The sequence below is a fragment of the Megascapheus bottae genome, chromosome 8 (assembly GCF_031878675.1).
Source record: "Megascapheus bottae isolate mThoBot1 chromosome 8, mThoBot2.hap1, whole genome shotgun sequence".
Taxonomy (NCBI): domain Eukaryota; kingdom Metazoa; phylum Chordata; class Mammalia; order Rodentia; family Geomyidae; genus Megascapheus; species Megascapheus bottae.
The window spans coordinates 69,182,666-69,204,146 of NC_143516.1; the positions used below are offsets into that span (position 1 = coordinate 69,182,666).

A 21,481-nucleotide genomic window follows, 5' to 3' on the forward strand; every position below is an offset into this window, starting at 1 on the left:
AAAAAATCAACTAAGCCAAAGGAAAACAAATCATCATCAGTAGATAAAAGACTTCATAAAGAGAGTGGTTCCTGAATTCCATGGAGACACAAGTTTCCCTCCAAAAAACTGAAGAACTTTTGTTTTTCTCTGATTATAATTTTTTTTTGCCAGTCCTGGGCTTGAGCTCAGGGCCTGAGTACTGTACTTGGACTTTCTCAAGGCTAGAGCTCTACTACTTGAGTCTCAGCACCACTTCCAGCTTTTTTCTATGTATATGGTACTGAGGAATTGAACCTGGGTCTTCGTGCATGCTAGGCAAGCACTCTACCACTAGGCCAAACTCCCAGTCCCTTTGATTATAATTTTTAAAATTTTACTACTTTTTTCATTGTTTTCATTTTTACTTGCTCCTTTTTTGGCCCATTTTTCTCCATCCTCTTTCTCTCTTATTTTTTTTTTCATTGTGGATCTGTTCATCCCTAGAAACATAAGGATAGAAATTAGTGCATGTCTTCCTTCAGTTGCTTTGTGAGAACTGAATTACACTTAGTAATATGATTAGGATTTCATGAATATTTATTTTACTTTAGGAAGTCTGTTGTACTAGCAGAACTGAATCAACAGTGTGTGTGTGTGTGTGTGTGTGTGTGTGTGTGTGCACCTGAGCACTGTCCCTTAGCTTTCTGACTTGAAGTACTAGTTTATTACTAGAGCCACAGCTTTAATTCTGGCTTTTTAATAATTGATTAGAGATAAGAGCCTTATTGGCTTTCCTGCCAAGGTTGGCTTGAACTTCCTATCTTTCCATATGTTACTCTTCTCTTACTTCCCACTCTTGCCTTTTATAATACCTTTCTATCTCTAGAGGGATTGGATTGTCTTTTTTTTGGGTGCCAGTTCGGTGGTGGTATTGGATTTGTTTGTAAGTGCACAAAAGGAGAGAGAGTGAGAGAGAGTGAAAATACCTGTTTTTATGCTTGTGAACCTCTATAGTCTGAGCACCTCTAGACCACTAAGTTGGTTATTATCTTAGAATTGAATGGTATTAGACTTACTCCCATTTCCAAATGGGCAAAGCAAGAAACTCAAGAAAAATGGCAAGTTAAGGAATCAACATCTCCCATTCAAACGGGCACCAGAGCAGTCAATGAAAACCTAGAGGAGAGTCCTCAAAATGCTCTACAAATGCTACTGGTAAACATGATCAATGAAGAGTTTGAAAGCATGAAGGATATACGTGAACGTTCATGTGAATGTAATGAAGGCAATCAAAGAATAATGGAGGAATTCATAGAATCCACAAACAGAAAACAGAATGAATTCCAAGAAAAGGCAAAAGAGAGTAGAACCTCTGAGCTAAAGGACCTCAAAGAGAGCACTCAAATCCAAATCATGGAGGTAAAGAAGTCCATACAATATCTAAAACAAGAGATGAAAACCATCAAAAGTGACCAACTTGAAGGATGGGAGATAAAGAACAAGGTAGAAAGTATTGATAGCAGGTTAGACAATGCAGAAAAGAGAATAACCTAGAATTTATAGAGAAAGACCAGAAAATGATTCAAAATAAGTCCAAGAAATATGACAGATCTTTTCAGGAGCTCCAAGATACAATTAGGAAGCCTAATTTAAGGCTAATTGGTATTGAGGAGGGCCTGGAGAAGGAGGTCAATGGAATTGGAAATTTACTTTAGGGAATTATCTCAGAAAATTTCCTACATATCCAGAAGGACAGGCCAACCCAGATACAAGAAGCTTACAGAACCCCAAACAGACCTGATCAGAAAAGGACATCCCACCGCCACATTATAATCCATACAGGATCAATAGAGACTAAGGAAAGAATCCTTAAAGCGACCAGGGAGAAGAGAACAGTCACCTATAAAGAAAACCAATCAGAATAAGCACAGATTTCTCAGCAGAGACTAAGCAAGCAAGAAGAGCTTCGAATGATTTATGCCATGCCTTAAATACAAGTGTCTACCAACTAAGAATACTGAACCCAGCTAAGCTCTCATTCATAGCTGAGGGAAAAGTAAAAACCTTCCACAGAAAGGAAAAATTGAAACTATATATATATATATATATATATATATATATATATATATCAAACCAGCATTACAGAAAATTCTCAAAAATTTTCTACAGAATGAGAATCAACACAAACATGATATTGACAGAGAAATGGCACCTAAAAAGCACACCAGACAATTAAACCAGAATTGAAAAGTCACAGGCCTTAATGAAATAGAAAAAATAGCAAGAACTAGTAGATATTTTTTAATCCTAACTCTCAATATCAATGGACTTAACTCTCCAATTAAATGACATAGACTGATTAGTTGGATCAAAAAGCACGATCCATCTTTCTGCTGTCTTCAAGAGACACATCTTGCTTCAAAAACAAACATTCTGAGATTGAGAGGCTGGAATAAAAAAATATCAAGTTAACTCTCCACCATAAACAGACTGGAATTGCCATCCTCATATCAGATGAAATAGACTTCAAACTAAAATTAGTGAGAAGGTATTACACACTACTAAAGGGATCTCTCCTTCAGGATAATATAACCATTCTAAATATCTACACACCTAATGCCAGAGCACCAAACTTCATCAAACAAACTTTACTTGCACTAAAACCACAAATAGATCCATACACAGTGATCGTTGATGACTTTACCACATCACTGTCACCTCTGGATAGATTAACGAGGCAAAAACTTAAAAGAGAAACATCAGAAATACACAATTGCAAAGACAAACTAGACCTAAGAGACATCCACAGGTTATTCTACCCAGCAACAACAGAATATACATTTTTTTATAACCTCACATGGAACATTTTCTAAAATAGACTACATTTTAGGGCTTAAAGCAAACCTGTGCCAATTCAGAAACACTAAACTTATTTCCTGCATTCTCTCAGACCACAATGGCATAAAATTGGGAATCAACACCAATCTCCACCAAGGGAAACCCTGTAATTCATGGAGATTGAACAACACATTGTTGAATCACCAGTGGATCATTGAAGAGATCAGCACAGAAATTCAACAGTTTATGGTATTTAACAAAAAGGAACACACAAAATACCAGCTCCTTTGGGACAATAGAAAAGGCAATACTCAGAGGAAAATTTATAGCTCTGAGTGCATACATTAACAAATAGGAAAAATCTCAAACCAACAATTTTTTCATATATTTTTACTGTAATTAATAGAAGGGTTGCATTATATTTACCAGATTGACGGTGCATTACTTCACATACATTGATACCCTTTCTCATGTCTTGGTTCCTATTTCCCATCCCCCATCCCCGCCCCTCATCTTGTTTTCCCCACTTCCCTATCCAATTTCAAATAACCAAATAGGCATATATTCAATATATCAGATAATAAGGTGAAATACTGTAACAATATGAGATAACCAAGGGACAGCAAAAGAGATGAGAAATAACATAGTACATTAAGGACAACAATCACTTGTTAAATGGCTTTTGTTTCTATATCCTGGAGGTCCTTCCATTTAGTGTCATACTATATGGCCTTATGTATCTAGGTTTTGTTCTATTGTAAATCTCTGCTAGGAGAGCCAAAGGCTTCTACTGATTATAACAAATGAGGGAAACCATTGAGCCTGTGTTCGAGTCCAGATTATTTCACTTAATATGATTTTTTTTCTAAGTCTTTCCATTTCCTAACAAATGGGGTGATGTCGTTCTTTCTGGCAGCAGCATAGAATTCCATTGTGTATAAATACCACATCTTCTCGATCCAATCATCTATTGAGGGGCATCTGGGTTGGTTCCATATCTTTGCTATGGTAAATAGTGCTGCAATGAACATTGTTGTGCTAGTGGTTTAAGTAGTCCTTGTTTCTGGATGATTGGGTAAATGCCAAGTAGTGGAATTGCTGGATCATAGGGGAGCTCTATGTTTAGTCTTTTGAGGAACTGCCATATTGCTTTCCATAGTGGTTGAATGAGTGCACTCCCACCAACAGTGTAGTAGTGATCCCTCCTGGCCTCATCCCCTCCAGCATCTGTTGTTATTAGTTTTCTTGATCTTGGCCATTCTAACTGGAGTGAGGTGGAATCTTAGAGTTGTTTTGATTTCCATTTCTTTTATGGCCAGAGAGATTGAGAATTTCTTCATGTGTCTATAGGCCATTATTTTTTCTTCAGAGAAGACTCTTTTTAAGTCTTTGGTCCATCTTTTAATGGGATGGTTGTTTCTTTGGAGATTAGTTTTGGAGTGATCCAATTTTTTGAGCTGTAAGTGTATTTTAGATATGAGGCCTTTGTCTGTTGTATGGTTAGTGACGACCTTCTTCCACTCTGTAGGCTTTCTATTTAACTTGGTAGTTATGTCCTTTGCCATACAGAAGTCAAACCAACAGTTTAATGCTACACCTTAAGCTCTTGGAAAAAAAGCAACAAACGTATGCCAATTCCAGTAGAAGGAAACAGAACAATAAAATTAAAGCAGAATTAAATGCATTAGAGTCCAAAAAATAGAAAGAATCAACAAATCAAGGAGTATGTTCTCTGAAAAAATTAAGAAAATTGTCAGATCCTTAGCAAATCTGACCAAAAAAAGAAGGGAACACACCCATATAAATAAGATCATGGATGAGAATGGAAATATGATAGAAATTACCAAGATCCAGAGCTTCATAAGGGAATTCTTTTCAAACCTTTATGCCAACGAATTAGAAATGCTAGAAGAAATGGACAAATTTCTAGCCATTATTGACTTACCCAAATTGAATCAAGAAGATCTAAACCAACTAAACAGAACTCTTTCAAGTAATGAAACAGAAATGGCAATAAGAGGCCTCTCATCCAAGAAAAGGCCTGGACCTGCTGGATTCACAGCTGAATTCTATAAGCCTTTAAAGCAGAGCTCATACCAATACTTCTCAAAGTCTTTAATGAGGCTCTTTACCAAACTGGAGAAACTAGGAATCCATGGAACATTCCTCAGTATAATAAAGCCTGTGTATGGCAAACCTACAGCTAACATTATACTTGATGGCAAAAAGCTAGAGCCATTTCCTCTAAAATCAGGAATGAGACAAGGATGCCCTCTCTCTCCACTCCTCTTTAACGTAGTATTAGTATTCCTAGCCAGAGCAATAATGCAAGAAGCAAGCATAAAGGGGATCCACAAAGGGAAAGAGGAAGTGAAACTTTCCCTCTTTGCAGATGACATGATTCTGTATTTAAAGAACCCTATAGACTCCATTCCCAAGTTACTTGAGCTGATTTGAAACTTTGGCAAAGTAGCAGAGCATAAAATTAGCCCTCAGAAATCAATAGCTTTCCTATATGCCAACAATGAGAAGAGTGAGGCAGAAATCAGGAAAGCAACTCCTTTCTCAATAGCCTCAAAGAAAATTAAATACTTAGGAATTAACTAAGGATGTAAAGGACCTTTATGATGAAAACTTTAAAAACCTGAAAAAGAAAATTAAAGCAGAACTGAAGAAATGGTAAAACCTCCTATGCTCTTGGATTGGAAGAATTAACATCATGAAAATGGCAATCCTGCCAAGGGCTATTTACAAATTCAATGCAATACCCATCAATATCCCAATGTCATGCTTTGATGAAATAGAGGAAGCAATCCAAAAATTCATATGGAATAATAAAAAACCCCATATACTCAAAAGAAAGAACAGCCCAGGAGGAAAATCAGTACCAATCTTCAGACTCTATTACAGAGCTATAGTAAGTAAAACGGCTTAGTAGTAACACAAAAATAGGCCTAAGGACCAATGGACTAGAATTGAAGACCCAGAAATCAAATCACAGAACTATGGCTATGTAATTTTCAATAAGGGAGCAAAAAAAAAGAAAAAAAAGAAAAAACAGGCTGGAAGAAAGAGTCTCTTTAGCAAATGGTGCTGGCAAAATTGGTTAAGTACCTGAAAAAAACTACAGTTGGATACATCTATGACACCCTGCATCAGAAGATCTTGAAGTAAAAGCAGATATCCTCAAAGCTTAACAGGAAGGAATAGGAGATACACTAGGTCTCCTTGGCACAGGTCAAAACTTTCTTAATAAAGACCCAGAAACACAACAAATTAGAGAAATTTTGGACAAATGGGATTGCATTAAACTGCAGCTTCTGTATGGCAAAGGGCATAGCTACCAAGTTAAATAGAAAGCCCACAGAGTGGGAGAAGATCTTCATTAGCCATACAACAGATAAAGGCTTCGTATCTAAAATATACTTACAGCTCAAAAAAATGAATCTCTCAAAAACAAATCCTCCAAGAAACAACTATCTCATTCAACGGTGGGCTAAAGACTTTAAAGAGAGTCTTTTCTGAAGAAGAAATAAGAATGGCCTATAGACACATGAAGAAATGCTCAATCTCTCTGGCCATAAAAGAAATGGAAATCAAAACAACTCTAAGATTCCATTTCACTCCAGTTAGAATGGCCAGGATCAAGAAATCCAATAACAACAGATGCTGGAGGGGATGTGGCCAGGAGGGATCACTACTACACTGTTGGTGGGAGTGCAAACTCATTCAACCACTATGGAAAGCAGTATGGCAGTTCCTCAAAAGACTAAACATAGAGCTCCCCCATGACCCAGCAATTCCACTCCTTAGCCTTTACCCAATCATCCAGAAACAAGGACATACTAAATCCACTAGCGCAATAATGTGTATTGCAGCATTATTTACCATAGCAAAGATATGGAAACAACCCAGATGCCCCTCAATAGATGATTGGATCGAGAAGATGTGGTATTTATACACAATGGAATTCTATGCTGCCATCAGAAAGAATGACATCACCCCATTTGTAAAGAAATGGAGACTTAGAAAAAAAATCATATTAAGTGAAGTAAGCCAGACTCAAAAGAACTCAGCCTCCATGGTTTCCCTCGTTTGTAATAATTAGTACAGCTCTATGACTCTCCTAGCAGAGGATCACAGTAACTCAAAAGGTATGTACATATGGTCATATAGGATAAGACTAAGCAAAATGAACTCTAGGATAGGGAAATGATTGTTGTGATTGTTGTTCTTAATGTCCTATGTTATTTTTTTTCTCTTTTTTCCCCCTTTTCGTTAATCTCATGTGGTTACCGTATCTGACTTTGTTACCTGGTACATTGTATACATTTATTTGTTTATTTGAAATATGGAAGGGAAAGGGGAAAAATAAGATAATTGGGAGGGGATGGAGAGGGAAAGGTGGATAAAAACATGAGAAGGAACATCAAAGTGCGAGAAGAAATGCACCCTCTCTGTGATGAATGTAATTGTAAATTCTCTGTACATCACCCCAACAATAAAATTTAAAAAAATGTAAAAAGAAAGAAAGAAACAGTAGCAAAATGTAATAGGGCAGACAGAGAAAAGCTGTTATGGATGCTGAAAACATTTTACAGTACTAAAAGACTGTCAAGAAAATAGGCAAGGGAGACCAAAGTGGTTGTCGTTGGGGCAACTGTAAGCAGGAGGTTGGTGAATTTGTGGCCAGTCTGAGCTTTAAAGCAAGATGCGGTCTCAAAAACTCTATAAGTAAATAAATAAAATTAAACAACAGCAAAGATAAACTGAAAAAAATCACAAGGAGACAATCCTAGGACCCCTTGGGTTCTGTATGCATCCTTTCATGAGTGCCATTGCCTTTCAGAGCTTGATAACTGAAGATGTTTATTTACCTCCTTCAATGATCTCAGTCTTTCTGTATTCTGTCCCTATCTCTGCACGCTTTTCTGGTCATCTCAGGATGTCTAAATTGTCCTGTCTCTACAATACAATGAACTTGATTTGAATCCCCAGTATCCATCTGCCGACCACAGGGCTGGGAGTAGGGCTCTGAAATTCAGCCACAGACATCCTGTCTGCTACACATGAATGCTAACCTTCTATAATAGTTGTACTTTTTGAATGGCCAGCACCACTGGGTACTAAATATGTTCCTTGCGTTATGTCAACTTGAAACCTTTAAGAATGTACAATCCCTGAATATCGGGTCAGTGGAAAGCTCAGGAGGTTGAGCAATTTGCTCAAGGAAGGCTCATGTTGGATCACGCCATTGCGTTGCAGGACAGGCACCTCTCGTACACATAACGAGAAAGTCTGACTGTAGGTCTGATCTCCTACTGTTCCCTAATAACACTCATGAGAGAGGCCAGTAGCCAACCACTCCATCTCTGTATCTTCCCAAAGGGGAGCCCAAGCCTGGATTCTCACTGGCACTCCATCCAACCACCTCCATTCCCTCATAAGGTATCACCTTTCTTGTTCTACTCCCCAAAACTCTGGCATTTTATCTCTTATTACAAAATTCTTGTCCTGTAAGTTACTTAATTACACTTAAGGTTATGCATATATAATATACAATACATATATAATGTGTATCTTTTATCAACATTGTGAGGAAACATATTTAAAACACTTATATAATATATAGCATATACAATTATAATTATATAATGTATGTCATATAATATATATAAAATATAACTATGATTATAAAATACATGAGTCCTATATATGGATTAGTCTCATTGTAGTTTGTCAATGTTACTCTGAAATTTACTTTTCCAATGAGCCCCCTGCTCGAGGCTGAAGCTCTTTCACTTGAGCCATGCCCTCATGTCAGTCACACTTCCACTTCTGACACTGTACTGATTAACTGGAGATGAGTCTTTTGGATCAGTCTGCCTGGGCTAGCTTTGAATTGAGATAATTAGATCTTAGCTTCTAGAAGTGTGATCCACCTGCATGTGGCAGTATCATGATTTTACGTTAACTGTTGAAAGACAATGGAGCAGGCCATATTCTGGTAACTTGGGGTTTGAAATAAAGTTTACTTATTTTTATATTTTTACCTTTATAATTTTTATTTTTTTTGCCAGTCCTGGGCTTGAGGTCAGGGCCTGAGCACTGTCCCTTGGACTTTTCTCAAGGCTAGAGCTCTACCACTTGAGCCTAAGTACCACTTCTGGCTTTTTTCTTTTTTTTATATATTGTTATTGTAATTAATAGAAGGGTTACATCTTATAGATAGATAGGTAGATAGATAGATAGATAGATAGATAGATAGATAGATAGATAGAAGGTGCATTACTTCACATCCACTGATACTCTTTCTCATGTTTTGGTCCCCATTTCCCTCCCCCCACCCCCACCCCTTATCTTGTTTTCCCCTTCCCTATCCAACTTCAAATAACCAAATACGCATATATTCAATATATCAGATAACCAGGTGAAATACTGTAACAATAAGGGATAACCAAGGACAGCAAAAGGGATGAGAAATAACATAGTACATTAAGAACAACAATCACTTGTTATATGGCTTTTGTTTCTATATCCTGGAGGTCCTTCCATTTAGTGTCATACTATATGGCCTTATGTATCTAGGTTTTGTTCTATTGTAAATCTCTGCTAGGAGAGCCCAAAGTTTCTACTTATTATGACAAATGAGGGAAACCATTGAGCCTATGTTCCTTTGAGTCTGGCTTACTTCACTTAATATGATTTTTTTCTAAGTCTTTCCATTTCCTTACAAATGGGGGGATGTCATTCTTTCTGACAGCAGCATAGAATTCCATTGTGTATAAATACCACATCTTGTTGATCCACTCATCAACTGAGGAGCATCTGGGTTGGTTCCATATCTTTGCTAGGGTAAATAGTGCTGCAATGAACATTGTTGTGCTAGTGGTTTTAGTATGTCCTTGTTTCTGGATGAGTCGATAAATGCCAAGTAGTGGAATTGCTGGGTCATAGGAGAGCTCTATGTTTATTGCTGGGTCATAGGAGGGCTCTATGTTTAGTCTTTTGAGGAATTGTTCTGGCTTTTTTCTGTGTATGTGGTATCAAGGAATTGAACCCGGGTCTTTGTGCATGCCAGGCAAGCACTCTACCATTAGGCCAAACTCCCGGCCCCTATTTTAATTTAATTTATTATTATTATTTTTTTATTGGTTGTGGGGCTTGAATTCTTCATGTTCAGCTCAAGGCTAGGGCTCTGTCCACTTGGTGCCACGGCACCACTTCCAGTTTTTTGATGGTTAATTAGAGATATGAGTCTCACAAACTTTCGTGGCTGGGCTGGCTTTCAACCACGGTTCTCAAATCTCAGCCTCCTGTGTAGCTAGGATTACAGGCGTGAGCCATCGGCTCCGGCTTTAATAAACCTTTCTTTTACATGAATTCGGGGGAAGGATGAGAAGTAGATTACACAGGCAGTGTGTAATTTTACTAGTTTGGGTAGATGGTATCACTGTCAAATTCAGTAGCAAAGAGCAAAAGACCCAATCTTTTTTAATTCCATGCATAACTAAGGCTTAAGTTAAACCTGAGTAAAAGTGACATGTTCTAGTTCTGCCACTAGGGGGCAAAAAAGATTCATCACAAACCACAATCTCTTTATGAAACTGGAGAAGTCTCTGATTTTCTGAGCACACAGAAATAAATAAAGCAAAGTTAGTCTCTGGGTAAAATATATCTATCTATATCTACACACACAAACACATGTGCGCATCTAAGAAATGCAGGTACATTTGTTGGGCTGCCACGAGTTCTTAAAACTCTTTGCAAAAGTTTTGTTCCAAGTCCTCTAAATCAGAATATGAATATGCAGAGATAAGGAGAAGGAGAAAAGTGAAGCACCAATAACCTGCCATCACCAAGCAAATGGAAAGGCCCAGCTGGCAGCCAAAGCAGGCACGGGGCAGAGAGAGCCTAGCAGGCTGGGAACTGAAGAGGCAGCTTGATTGACAGTCAGGCGAGCGGTACTTCCCCAGCTTGGCTGCTCTTGGCAATGACCCAGACAGCCTGGGATATAGCCACAAATTTAGATTTAATTGATACAGGATGCAGTGCAAAGATTTTTCCTTTATCTTTCTTTTGAGACCTGTTCTTACTATGTTGCCCAAGCTGACCACAAACAAACTCTTGGACACAAGAGATATGAGTAGCTTAGGACCACAGGCATATACCACCAGACTATCAAAACAATACATACATTCTCTTTCTCGTTTCTAACTGTCTAACCCAGGATCTGATGCATGCTAGGCAAGTGCTCTACGTATGAGCTATAACTGGGTATGTACTCCAGCTCTAGAGGTTTCAACACAGCAGTTCAAGTGATCTGAAAGTCAGTCTAGGTGGAAAGCCATAGAAGGGGAGAAAGGATGTGGTGGTGGTGGTGGGTTACGTCCAGGGTAGAACTGTCCCTGCCCTCCAGCAAAGAATCCATCCTGACTTATGCAAATTGAAATCCATCTTCAAAGTCATTCGTGCCACACTGCAGGTGAGAGTGTTAGTGCAGTTTGGGGGTCAGGCCTCTAACTAGAACCCAAAGGTGTCCTCCCTCCCTGCTCTACAGAACGAAGCCTGAAGTTTCATGTGAGAAGTTCAATTTTTCCTTCCCTTCCTTCCTTCCTTCCTTCCTTCCTTCCTTCCTTCCTTCCTTCCTTCCTTCCTTCCTTCCTTCCTTCCTTCCTTCCCCTCCCTCCCTCTTCCTTCCTTTTTTTTCTTTTTTGCCTTGAGGGAAAAGGAAAGCCGATGTAATGGATTTCATTGTTCTTTATTTCCTTATTTCCCTTCTTCCTTTCCTGTGGCTTGAATCCAGACTACTGTCCCTTAGCTTTTTTCACTCAAGGCTGGTACTCTACCACTTGAACCACACCTCTATGCCAGCCAGTCCGAGCAGTAAAGTCTGTGAGATTCTTACCTCCAATTAACCACCAAAAAAACCCAGTAGGGGTGCTGTGGCTCAAGTGGTCGAGCACCAGCCTTGAGCTAAAGAGCTGAGGGACAGTGCCCAGGCCCAGAGTTCAAGTCCCACAATGAACACACACACACACACACACACACACACATACACACACCCCACAAGCATCTCAAGCACTTTCTTGGTTGGGCTCACTTCAAACTATTATCCTCAGATCTCATCCCCTGCGCAGCTAGGATTACAGGCGTGAGCAACAAGTTACGGTCTCATTTTTACTTTCAATAAATGTATATTCATCCAGAATCTCTGCTGCTGGGCTGGGTACACTGTTGGGTTCTGAGGAGAACTGGCTCTCCTCCCTAAGGAGGGGACACTGCAGAAATGAAGTAGCCTCTGACCCGATGACAATGATGACTTAATCTCCAGTCTTTTCAGGTGTACAGACAGTGCAGGACAGTCCTTGCTGTGGATTGAGTTCGAGAGGATTTAAGAGTGTGGTTTCTCCAAGGCTAAGTTGAGACTGGAGTCTCAGGAAAGGGTTAAGAATCTGTCTTTGTGCCCATCTTTTTGAACTGGAAGCTCATACAGCCAGAAAACTGGAAAATCTACTCCCCACCCCCAGTATGACAGGGAGATGGGAGTGTCACACCCACTGCAGACTGTGACACGCGTGGTGCTTCTGTTCACTGATCAGATCAGAGCTATTTTAGAAGTCTTGGTGAGCTTGGCTCATCACAAAGAAATTCTTGACACTTCCTCTGTGCTCCTACGAAGAGTGGGCGATTCTGATCATTTAAAAGTGTTCTGTTTGTCTGACTTAAGAACTTTTGTCCTTTCCTAAAGGTTTGCTTTGTGTTTCATTTTTGGAGGAAGGGGTGTCTTATTCAGGGCTGGGGCTCTATCACTTGAGCCACAGCTCTACTTTTGGTTTTTTGTTAGTTACTTACATGGAAGAGTCTCACAGTCTTTGCTGTGTGGATTCGCTTGAACAGAGATCTTCAGAGCTCCGCCTCTGAGTAGCTAGGGTTACCTGCATGAGCCTTCAGTACCCAGCCCTAAGTTCTTCAAAATCCTGGTGACATCTTCATTGCCACTAATTTTTTCCTGTTCTTTTGCTAATACTGGGGTTTGGATTCAGAATTCTGAATTTCAGTGGACTTGCTTGATTTATTGTGCATTGTACTTGAGCCATTCCTCTAGCCGTGCTTTTCTGGTTCTTCTGGAGATGGTGTCTCAGGGACTCTTCTGCCTCAGTACTTTCAAAGGACCTTTCTACTCTTCATCCTCCTAGCAGCATTTGAAACAGCTGAACTGGGCTTCTGTTTGAGGCGTATTTCTCCTGACTCTTCAGCTATGGTCTGTCGATAGCCATCTGCTTGCCTGCTTTGACTTTGAGTCTGCCTCTTTCAAGCCTTCTTTCTTTTGCAGGTCTATATGTAATGGTTTTTCCTTGTCTTTCTGTTTTCTTTTAATCCAAACTGGTATTAGGATTTGAACTCAGTGCTTGGCTATTTTGTTTAAGGCTAGTATTCTACCACTTGGGTTACACCTCCACTTGGGGGCATTTTGCTGGTTGACTGAAGATGAATCAGGTTCAGGCTGGCTTTGAACTAGGATTGTCAGATCTCATCTTTCTGCATAGCTTGAATTACAGACATAAGACACCAGTATTCAACTTTTCTTTTTTTTTTTGGAGCTTTAGAATTCTGTGCAGATCATCTTTTCTCTTTGCTTTCAGAGTAAGACTTCTGCAGACATTTATCATTGTGATGACTATCATATTTTTACCCATCCCATACTTTCTTCTAGGAACTGTAGAGACCCACACATTTCATATGTGTAACAACGCATCATCTCTTCTCAAGCCTACCAAGCAGACATCCAGATACACCATCTTTGATTCTTCCTGGCTTTTTATTTCATCTTTTCCAACTTGCAAATACACAAAGTCCTATGATTTTGGAGGTATGAGGGTTTTAACTCAGGGCCTTGTGCTTTACCATTTGAGTCTTATGCCAAACCTTCTGATATAGATATAGATATATAGATATAGATATAGATATAAATATAGATATAGATATAGATATGTGTTTTCCCCTGTTTGGCCAAAGACTGCAGTCCTCTATATACAATCTTCTGCTTTCCCATAGTTGGGACTGCAAGCAGGCACCACTATATATATATATTTATATATATATATTTTTTTCAGTGTTTTACACCCTTGATTGGTAGGTAGGCACCCACTGGAAGAGGGAAAGAATGCTCCCTTTGTGGGAGGAGATGGAGAGGAAAAGGTCAATGCCTCTCTTAGAAGAGAAGATGGGTAGCGGATGGCAGTGCGTTGAGAAGGTGCCCAGAAGCTCATGTACCCTCAGACTTGTAGCAAGCCATATTAGAGGAGTGTTTACCATGCATGGCTCTTTTCTTGGAGCTTTACAAATGTGAATGACGAACATGAAATAACCAGACGTTTATCTTGTCCTAGACTTGAATTGGACCATTCCCGAAATGAAGAAACAGAGACACAGAAATATGTCATGGCCAGACAGGAATAGCTCTATGTCTTAGGCCAGCTCTCCCATGCAGGTGAGGGGGCAGGTAAGGAAGGAGGCAGGGAGAATTGGCAATGGTGCCAGGGTAAAATCAGGCTGCACTTTCAACTGAAGAAAGAAAAATTTTGAGTTCCACCTTGAACTGATTTTTTCATTTGATCCTTTAAAAGGCGGGTTTGACTTGGAAAATTAAAGATTTGCAGCAGTAAGTCAGACAAGACATGATTATTGCATGAAATTGTTAAAAGAAATGGAAAATATGATATAATCAATAGCTTTTCATGTATTTCTCTTCAGAATGCAGGTCGTTTGCAATTGATTTTTTTTTTTGCAAGTTCTGTGCCTTGAACTCAGGGTCTGGGCACTGTCCTTGGGCTTTCTCAAGGCTAGAGCTCTACCACTTGAGCCATAGCACCATTTCTGGATTTATTTTTCTATGTATGTGGTACCGAGGAATCAAAACTGGGTCTTTGTGCAAGCTAGGCAAGCACTCTACCACTAGGCTAAACTTCCTTTTGTCACAAGGAAAAAAGAAACCCTAAGTTGAATGGTGTTCTGATTTAGACCTTTGTGTATGTGTGGGTGCCAGGCATCCATCTCAAGGGACGCTTTACTGCTGAGTTATCCATTTCCTCCTCTCCCTCTCCCACCACTTGCACTGAGGATTGAATCCAGAGCCTGATCCATGCTGAAAAATACTTCCTTTTTGAGTCATAACAGCACCCAATCAGTTCTTGACAGAGAATGTGGTTGTATAGATTAAGACAGGATAGGATAATTGTATAAAATAAGACTAGATGGGACAATTGTCATTAAGAATCTCATTAGAAAAGACTTGATCCTAGATTAAGTAATTTTTTAAAAACAAGAATTGTAAAAAACTGACGAATTTTGTACCACAGTGTTTTAACACAGATAACACTTTGTTCAAATGCCCATTTCTTTCAGAAGCATGTATGCATTGCCCTAATGGGTTTATTTGTGATATTACGTAGTTGGTTCAGAAAACCAGGTTATACAATGACTTTTGCCTTTGTAAAAAAATAAACAAGTGTATTGAAGAAAAGACAAAAAAGAAAGAACTTGAAATGCAGCTAGGGCTCAAGTGGTAGAGTGCTCAGGGACAGCACCTAGGTAGGCCCTGAGTTTAAGTCCAAGGACTAGCACCAAAAGAAAATAAAGAAATAAAAAAAATGATATCATGGGATCATGTGGTTATGAGCTGGGATATAGCTCAGTGTAGGTACTTGCCTACTATGCTCAAGGCCTGGTTCAATCTCCCGCAGTGAAAACATATAAGACTAAAACCCAATACCAACAAACACCAATACTGGCAAAAAATTATATTGATCATTGAACACAGTCTGAAGGGGGCTTCAGGTGACAGAATGCAAAGACTGGCCTTAACTATCTCATTGATAAGTTTCACTCTCAAAAATAAGTAAGACTTGACAGACACAACATATTAGTAACTGAAAAGATGAATTTGATTTTGCTTTTAGTAAATGAAGTAATATTTTTCATATTTCCACCCTTGTACTAAGGTTCATATTACATATTTTGATTTTGTCTCTTAAGAAAGATGAGTATTTCAAGTGTTTCTAAGCTATGCACCTAAAAGGTATATGGACATATTCCAATTGTTCTAATACCTGAAGAATAGCAAGGGGACAGGTGGCACAGTGGCTCACACCTGTGATCCTAGCTACTCAGGAGTCAGACATTGGAAGGATCATGGTTCAAGACTAGACGAGACCTCATCTCATCTAAAAAAAGCTGGGCACAGTGAGGCATATCTGGTATCTCAGTTACAAAGAAGGTATAAGAAGGAGAATCAAAGTCTAAGGCCAGTTCAGGCAAAATACAAGACTATCTGAAAAAATAACCACATTGGAAAGAAAAGTGGTAGAATGTATGATTAAGTGAGAATAAGGTTCTGGTTTCAAACCCCAGTATTGCCAAGAACACCAATGATAACATGCCAACCCAAGGAAAATGCCCAAATAAGTACTTAGAGAAGAGTAATATTGGTAGTTCACACTTTTAGGTGAGCTTCAAAAGGTGAACATATTCTGGCCAGAAACTTTCTAATCAAGTGTTGTTGAACTTATTTGTGTGGTTACACTATGTGAAGGGACTATTTTTACTAAAGACAGAGTCACCTCACTTTTTTTTGGTCTTTTTTTTTTTGGTGGGTCATGGGGCTTGAACTCTGGGCCTGGGCACTGTCCCTGAGCAGTTCTGCTCAACACTAGTGCTCTGCCAGTTGAGCCACAGCACAACTTTTGGTTTTCTGGTGGTTAAGTGGAGATAAGACTCTCATAGACTTTAGTTTCCTTGGGTTGGCTTTGAACCTTGATCCTCAGATCTCAGCCTCCTGAGTAGCTAGGATTACAGATGTGAGCCACTGGAGCATGGCTCCTTGGTTGTGTTTTAAATCATGTATTTTTCAAAATTACAGCTTCCCAATTAAGTTATTAAATGATTTAGTGTAGCTTTTAAGCTTTTGTGAAATTCAATAAATTTAGATGAAATTTGGAAGTGATCTGAGGAAAAAAAATCAACCACTAAGCAGAATGGGGTTACAGGGAACACAAACACCACTCCTCAATGCCAGCAACTAGCACACAAAGCCTTTGAGATCCACAAGGCAGACAGGAAAATCATAAATTCAGTTCAAAGTAAGAACCAGGTAAAGCATAGGCCCTGTAATTACAGGAATACCCCTGTAATCCTTGTTACTCAGAGGTTGAAATATGAGGATCAAAATTCAAAGCCAGTCAGAGCAGGTAAGTCCATGAGACTTACTTCTAGTTCACCACCAAAAAGCCAGATGTGGAGCTGTGGCTCAAGCGGTAGAGCACCAGCCATGAGTGACAAAGCTAAGGGATAGTAGCTAGGCTCAGAGCTGAAGACCTACTACTAGCACAAAACAAACAGCAACAACAGCAAAAAGAATTCTGCCAAAGAAGGAACTTCTGAAAAAGACTTCACAAAAAGCAGTTGGATTTCAAGAAGGAATAGCAAAGTTAATCTTAAATGGTTGATAAATGACTTAGCTAGCAGAACAAACGGATTTCATTTTTTTTCTTTCTGTGCACAATCTTTTCCATTGGTTGTAAAGCAAAGCAGAAAGCTCCAGCCTTGGAAGTGTTACACTGAATTAAGTAGGACTTTTTGGAAACATCATCTGTGTCTGCTACATAGGATGTTCCATGCTTGCTGCAAGTCAGATTCACTGCAGGACTGAACTCAACAGCTCTGCCTGCACTTCAGGGTAGCTGATGATGTCGTCAGTACTTGTAGAATACCTCAGGATGGCTTTTAGAGCAGCAATGTCTGATAGAAATGTTTCGTATTTTCTTAGTCCAATAGGACCGTCATCATTTATTGAATGCTTGAAACTGTGTAATACATGACTCAGTAACCGAATTTTAAATTGTATTCCATTTTAATTAATTCAATCATTTTTTGATGTCAGTGCTGGGATTTGAACTCAGGGCTTCTCATCTTCTCAGCAAGCATGGTACCACTTGAGTCTCACTCACAACCCTTAGTTAATATAAATTATAAGAGCTTCCATAAGTTAGATTTAAAATATAAAAATATGTGAAAACATGTACAGGGCCATAAATGGTTGAGGGCTGGGCGTGGTGGCTCACGCCTGTAATCCTAGCTACTCAGGAGGCTGAGATCAGAGGATTGTGGTTCAAAGCCAGCCCAGGCACTAAAGACCGTGAATCTCTTATCTCCAAATAACCACCAGAAAACAGGAATGGCACTGTGGCTCAAGGGGTAGGGAGGCAGCCTTGAGCTCAAGAGCTCAGGGACAGTGCCCAGACCCCAGAGTTCAAGCCCCATGACCCATAATGGGACAAAAAAAGATCAAGCCTCCAGCGAACAGTGGCTTGGTTTTTCAAACTCTACCCATCGTTTATAACATATTTCTATTGAGCACAATACAGTTTGATTTTAAGAGAAAAAATTCTATACACATGAATAGGTACCTGGATGAAAATGGGAAAAAAAGTTCTTTTTTTTTTTTTTTACGCCAGTCCTGGGGCTTGAATTCATGGCCTGAGCATTGTCCTTGAGCTTTGTCAAGGCTAGAGCTCTACCACTTGGGCCACAGCACCACTTTGGGCTTTTGCTATGCATGTAGTACCAAGGAATCGAACACTGTTCTTTGTGCATGCTAGGCAAGCAATCTTCCACTAGGCCAAACTCCTGGCCCAGAAAGAAATTCTTGTGAGAGATTTTCTTGCAGGAAGCAAATAGAACTTAGTACCGCAGTAACTCAAATAAATGGAGCTGTGTCTGGAATCATCGGTTCAAGAGAGTTCACCCACCTGATAGCTCGAATGACAGTCTTGAGTGGCGGGGTGAGATCTTCCACGGATACATCACACTGGCATCCTTTATCATCATAGATGTCGTCTGTGCCCAGAGCTGTGTCAGCTGTAAGATAAGTTAACACAATTGGAAACACCAAGGAATGCATAGAGTAAGCTTGCTATCTAGTTGTTTCTTTCTCCATTGTCTGTAGACTAACCATTTATTTATTTATTTATGTTTTCTTTTTTTCATATATTTTTATTGTAATTAATAGAAGGGTTACATTATATTTGCTAGATAGAAGGTTCATTAATTCACATATATTGATACCCTTTCTCATGACATGGTCCCCGTTTCCCTCCCCCCACCCCTCATCTTGTTTTCCCCCCTTCCCTACCCAATTTCAAATAACCAAATACAAATATATCCAATATATCAGATAACAAAGTGATATACTGTAACAATATGAGATAACTAAGGGACAGCAAAAGAGATGAGAGATAACATAGTACATTAAGAACAACAATCACTCATTATATGGCTTTTGTTTCTATATCCTAGAGGTCCTTTCATTTAGCGTCATACTATATGGCCTTATGTATCTAGGTTTTGTTCTATTGCAAATCTCTGCTAGTAGAGCCCAAGGTTTCTACTAATTATGACAAATGAGGGAAACCATTGAGCCTATGTTCCTTTGAGTCTGGCTTATTTCACTTAATATGATTTTTTCTAAGTCTTTCCATTTCCTAACAAATGGGGGGATATCATTCTTTCTGACAGCAGCATAGAATTCCATTGTGTACAAATACCACATCTTGTTGATCCACTCCTCAACTGAGGGACATCTGGGTTTTTCCATATCTTTGCTATGGTAAATAGTGCTGCAATGAACATTATTGTGCTAGTGGATTTAGTATGTCCTTGTTTCTGGATGATTGGGTAAATGCCAAGTAGTGGAATTGCTGGGTCATAGGGGAGTTCTATGTTTAGTCTTTTGGGGAACTGCCATACAAAATGTTACAGGTTTTTTTTTTCATTATTTGGCAGGTATTTATTTATTTATGTATGTTTTCTTTGTGACTTGCCATGAGTCCTTTTCTGAGCTGTTTTTCCACAGGAAAGATGCTGGAGATGGATCTGTGTTCATTCATCCGTGCTCTTTTGTCCAGTTCTGTGGGAACTAAATACCCATCATCTAAGTGACAGCTGTTTGGAGTTAAGGAAACAGCCTTTGGACACATAACGAATTGGCTTGTATTTACAGAGGAGTCTGGTGACATTGACCCCACAAGCCCTGTGGTCACTGAGGAAGTGAGCTAAGCAGCCAGACCCAAGAGCACTGACTCCTTATTAGTCACTGGACACTGGCAGAGGCTCCAGAGAAAGTCTGCATAACACAGAACGGCCAAAGCTAAGGGCAGATTTGTAGCTTGGCCAGGAAAACCTCGTATCTCTTAATCCCTGTGACTTTACTTCGGGGATAACTGCGATATTTGGAAAAAGTGTGAGGTCCCAAGGAACACTAAATTTATTGATGTGGCATAAAATTAATGTGGAATACACTTGGCATATATGAAAACCTTGTCATTGTTTTGAATACAAGACCTTTTAAAATGTAGGAAATTCATGATAAATAATAGTAAAAATTGCTAACACAAGTTCTTAAATTTGAGAAGGGAAATTTGCCAAAGTTGATATCCAATTTCTACATGCACTTTTCTCCCTCCGTCCCTTCCTCCCTCCCCCCACTCTGTCTCTGTCTCTCTTTTTCTCTGTATTGTGTGTGCTGATGGTCAAGTAGCAGGAGCTTGGACTCAGGGCTTGGACTCACTATCCCTAACCATTGTGTTAGTGCATTTTAAAAATAATTTCAAGTACAGATAAGAGTTACAAAATCAGAACAAAGTTTTCTCCCCTTGAATATGAGAATGAAATATGATGCCCCGTCAACTGTCAGTACTTTAATGGTTTTTATTTATTTATTTATTTATTTTCTAGTTTGAGCCTGAACTATCTCGGAGCTTTCATGCTCAAGGCTAGCACTTTATCACTCGAGCCACAGCTCCACTTCTGGGTTGTTTTTTTGGTGGTCAATTGGCACTAGGAGTCTCATGGATTTTCCTGCCTGGACTGGCTTCTAACTGTGATCATCAGATTTCAGCCTCCGGAGTAGCTGGTATTATAGGCCTGAGTTATTGGCACCCAGGGGGTTAACTCTTCTTTATGACTTCTATTTCTTTACTCTAGGACAGTAATGCTGATAATAATAATAGTAACAAGAGACTTTTAGTGAAACCTAATTATGGGCCAAAAACTCTAATTACTTTCTACAAAATCTCATGAGGTCTGTATTATTTGTTTCTTACATTGTGGAAGTGAGGCATTGAAGGCTTACAGAACCTGGGCACACAGAGATAGGGATAGAAGCAGAATTTACAAACATGTGCTTTTCTGAACTTGGTTGCTCCTGGCCTAGTGTAGCCCACATCATTGACTAAAGCCCTAAAATCAAGCAGTGTGGCTGCCTGGGTTGCAGGTTAAACCTTCCCATATCCCAAAAGAGCACTGGACAAAACACACCATGAAACTGCCAGGAGGAAGTGTGAGGGGTAGAGGAGGAAGACCTGTTGACAGGTGGGCTAATTTATACTGGACAGAGCTGAGGCTACCAGCTGCCACCCGGGGTGGGAGGGTGGCCTCTGTGAGGCTCAGGTATTAGCAACCAAAGTACTGAATTCAAGAGAGTGTTGTCCTTTCCCGGAGCCTTTTTTTTTTCTTTCAATTTTTTACTCAAGGCTAGTAACTCTACCTCTTCAGCCGCAGTCCTACTTCTAGCTTTCTGGAGATAACAGTCTCAGAGTTTCTAGCATGGGCTGGCTTCAAGCCA

The 21,481-nt window shown here is 39.4% G+C and overlaps 1 protein-coding gene across 2 annotated transcripts in view; it reads right to left on the minus strand.

Moving 5' to 3' along the window:
* Positions 1 to 21,481, minus strand: part of Kcnq5 (potassium voltage-gated channel subfamily Q member 5) — a 524,085-nt gene that overhangs the window by 13,215 nt on the left and 489,389 nt on the right. For both annotated transcript variants that reach the window (XM_090338552.1, XM_090338551.1), the window contains one exon: positions 18,609 to 18,717. In XM_090338552.1, coding sequence (XP_090194678.1) covers positions 18,609 to 18,717 — 109 coding nt within the window. The remainder of the gene's footprint in view (positions 1 to 18,608; positions 18,718 to 21,481) is intronic.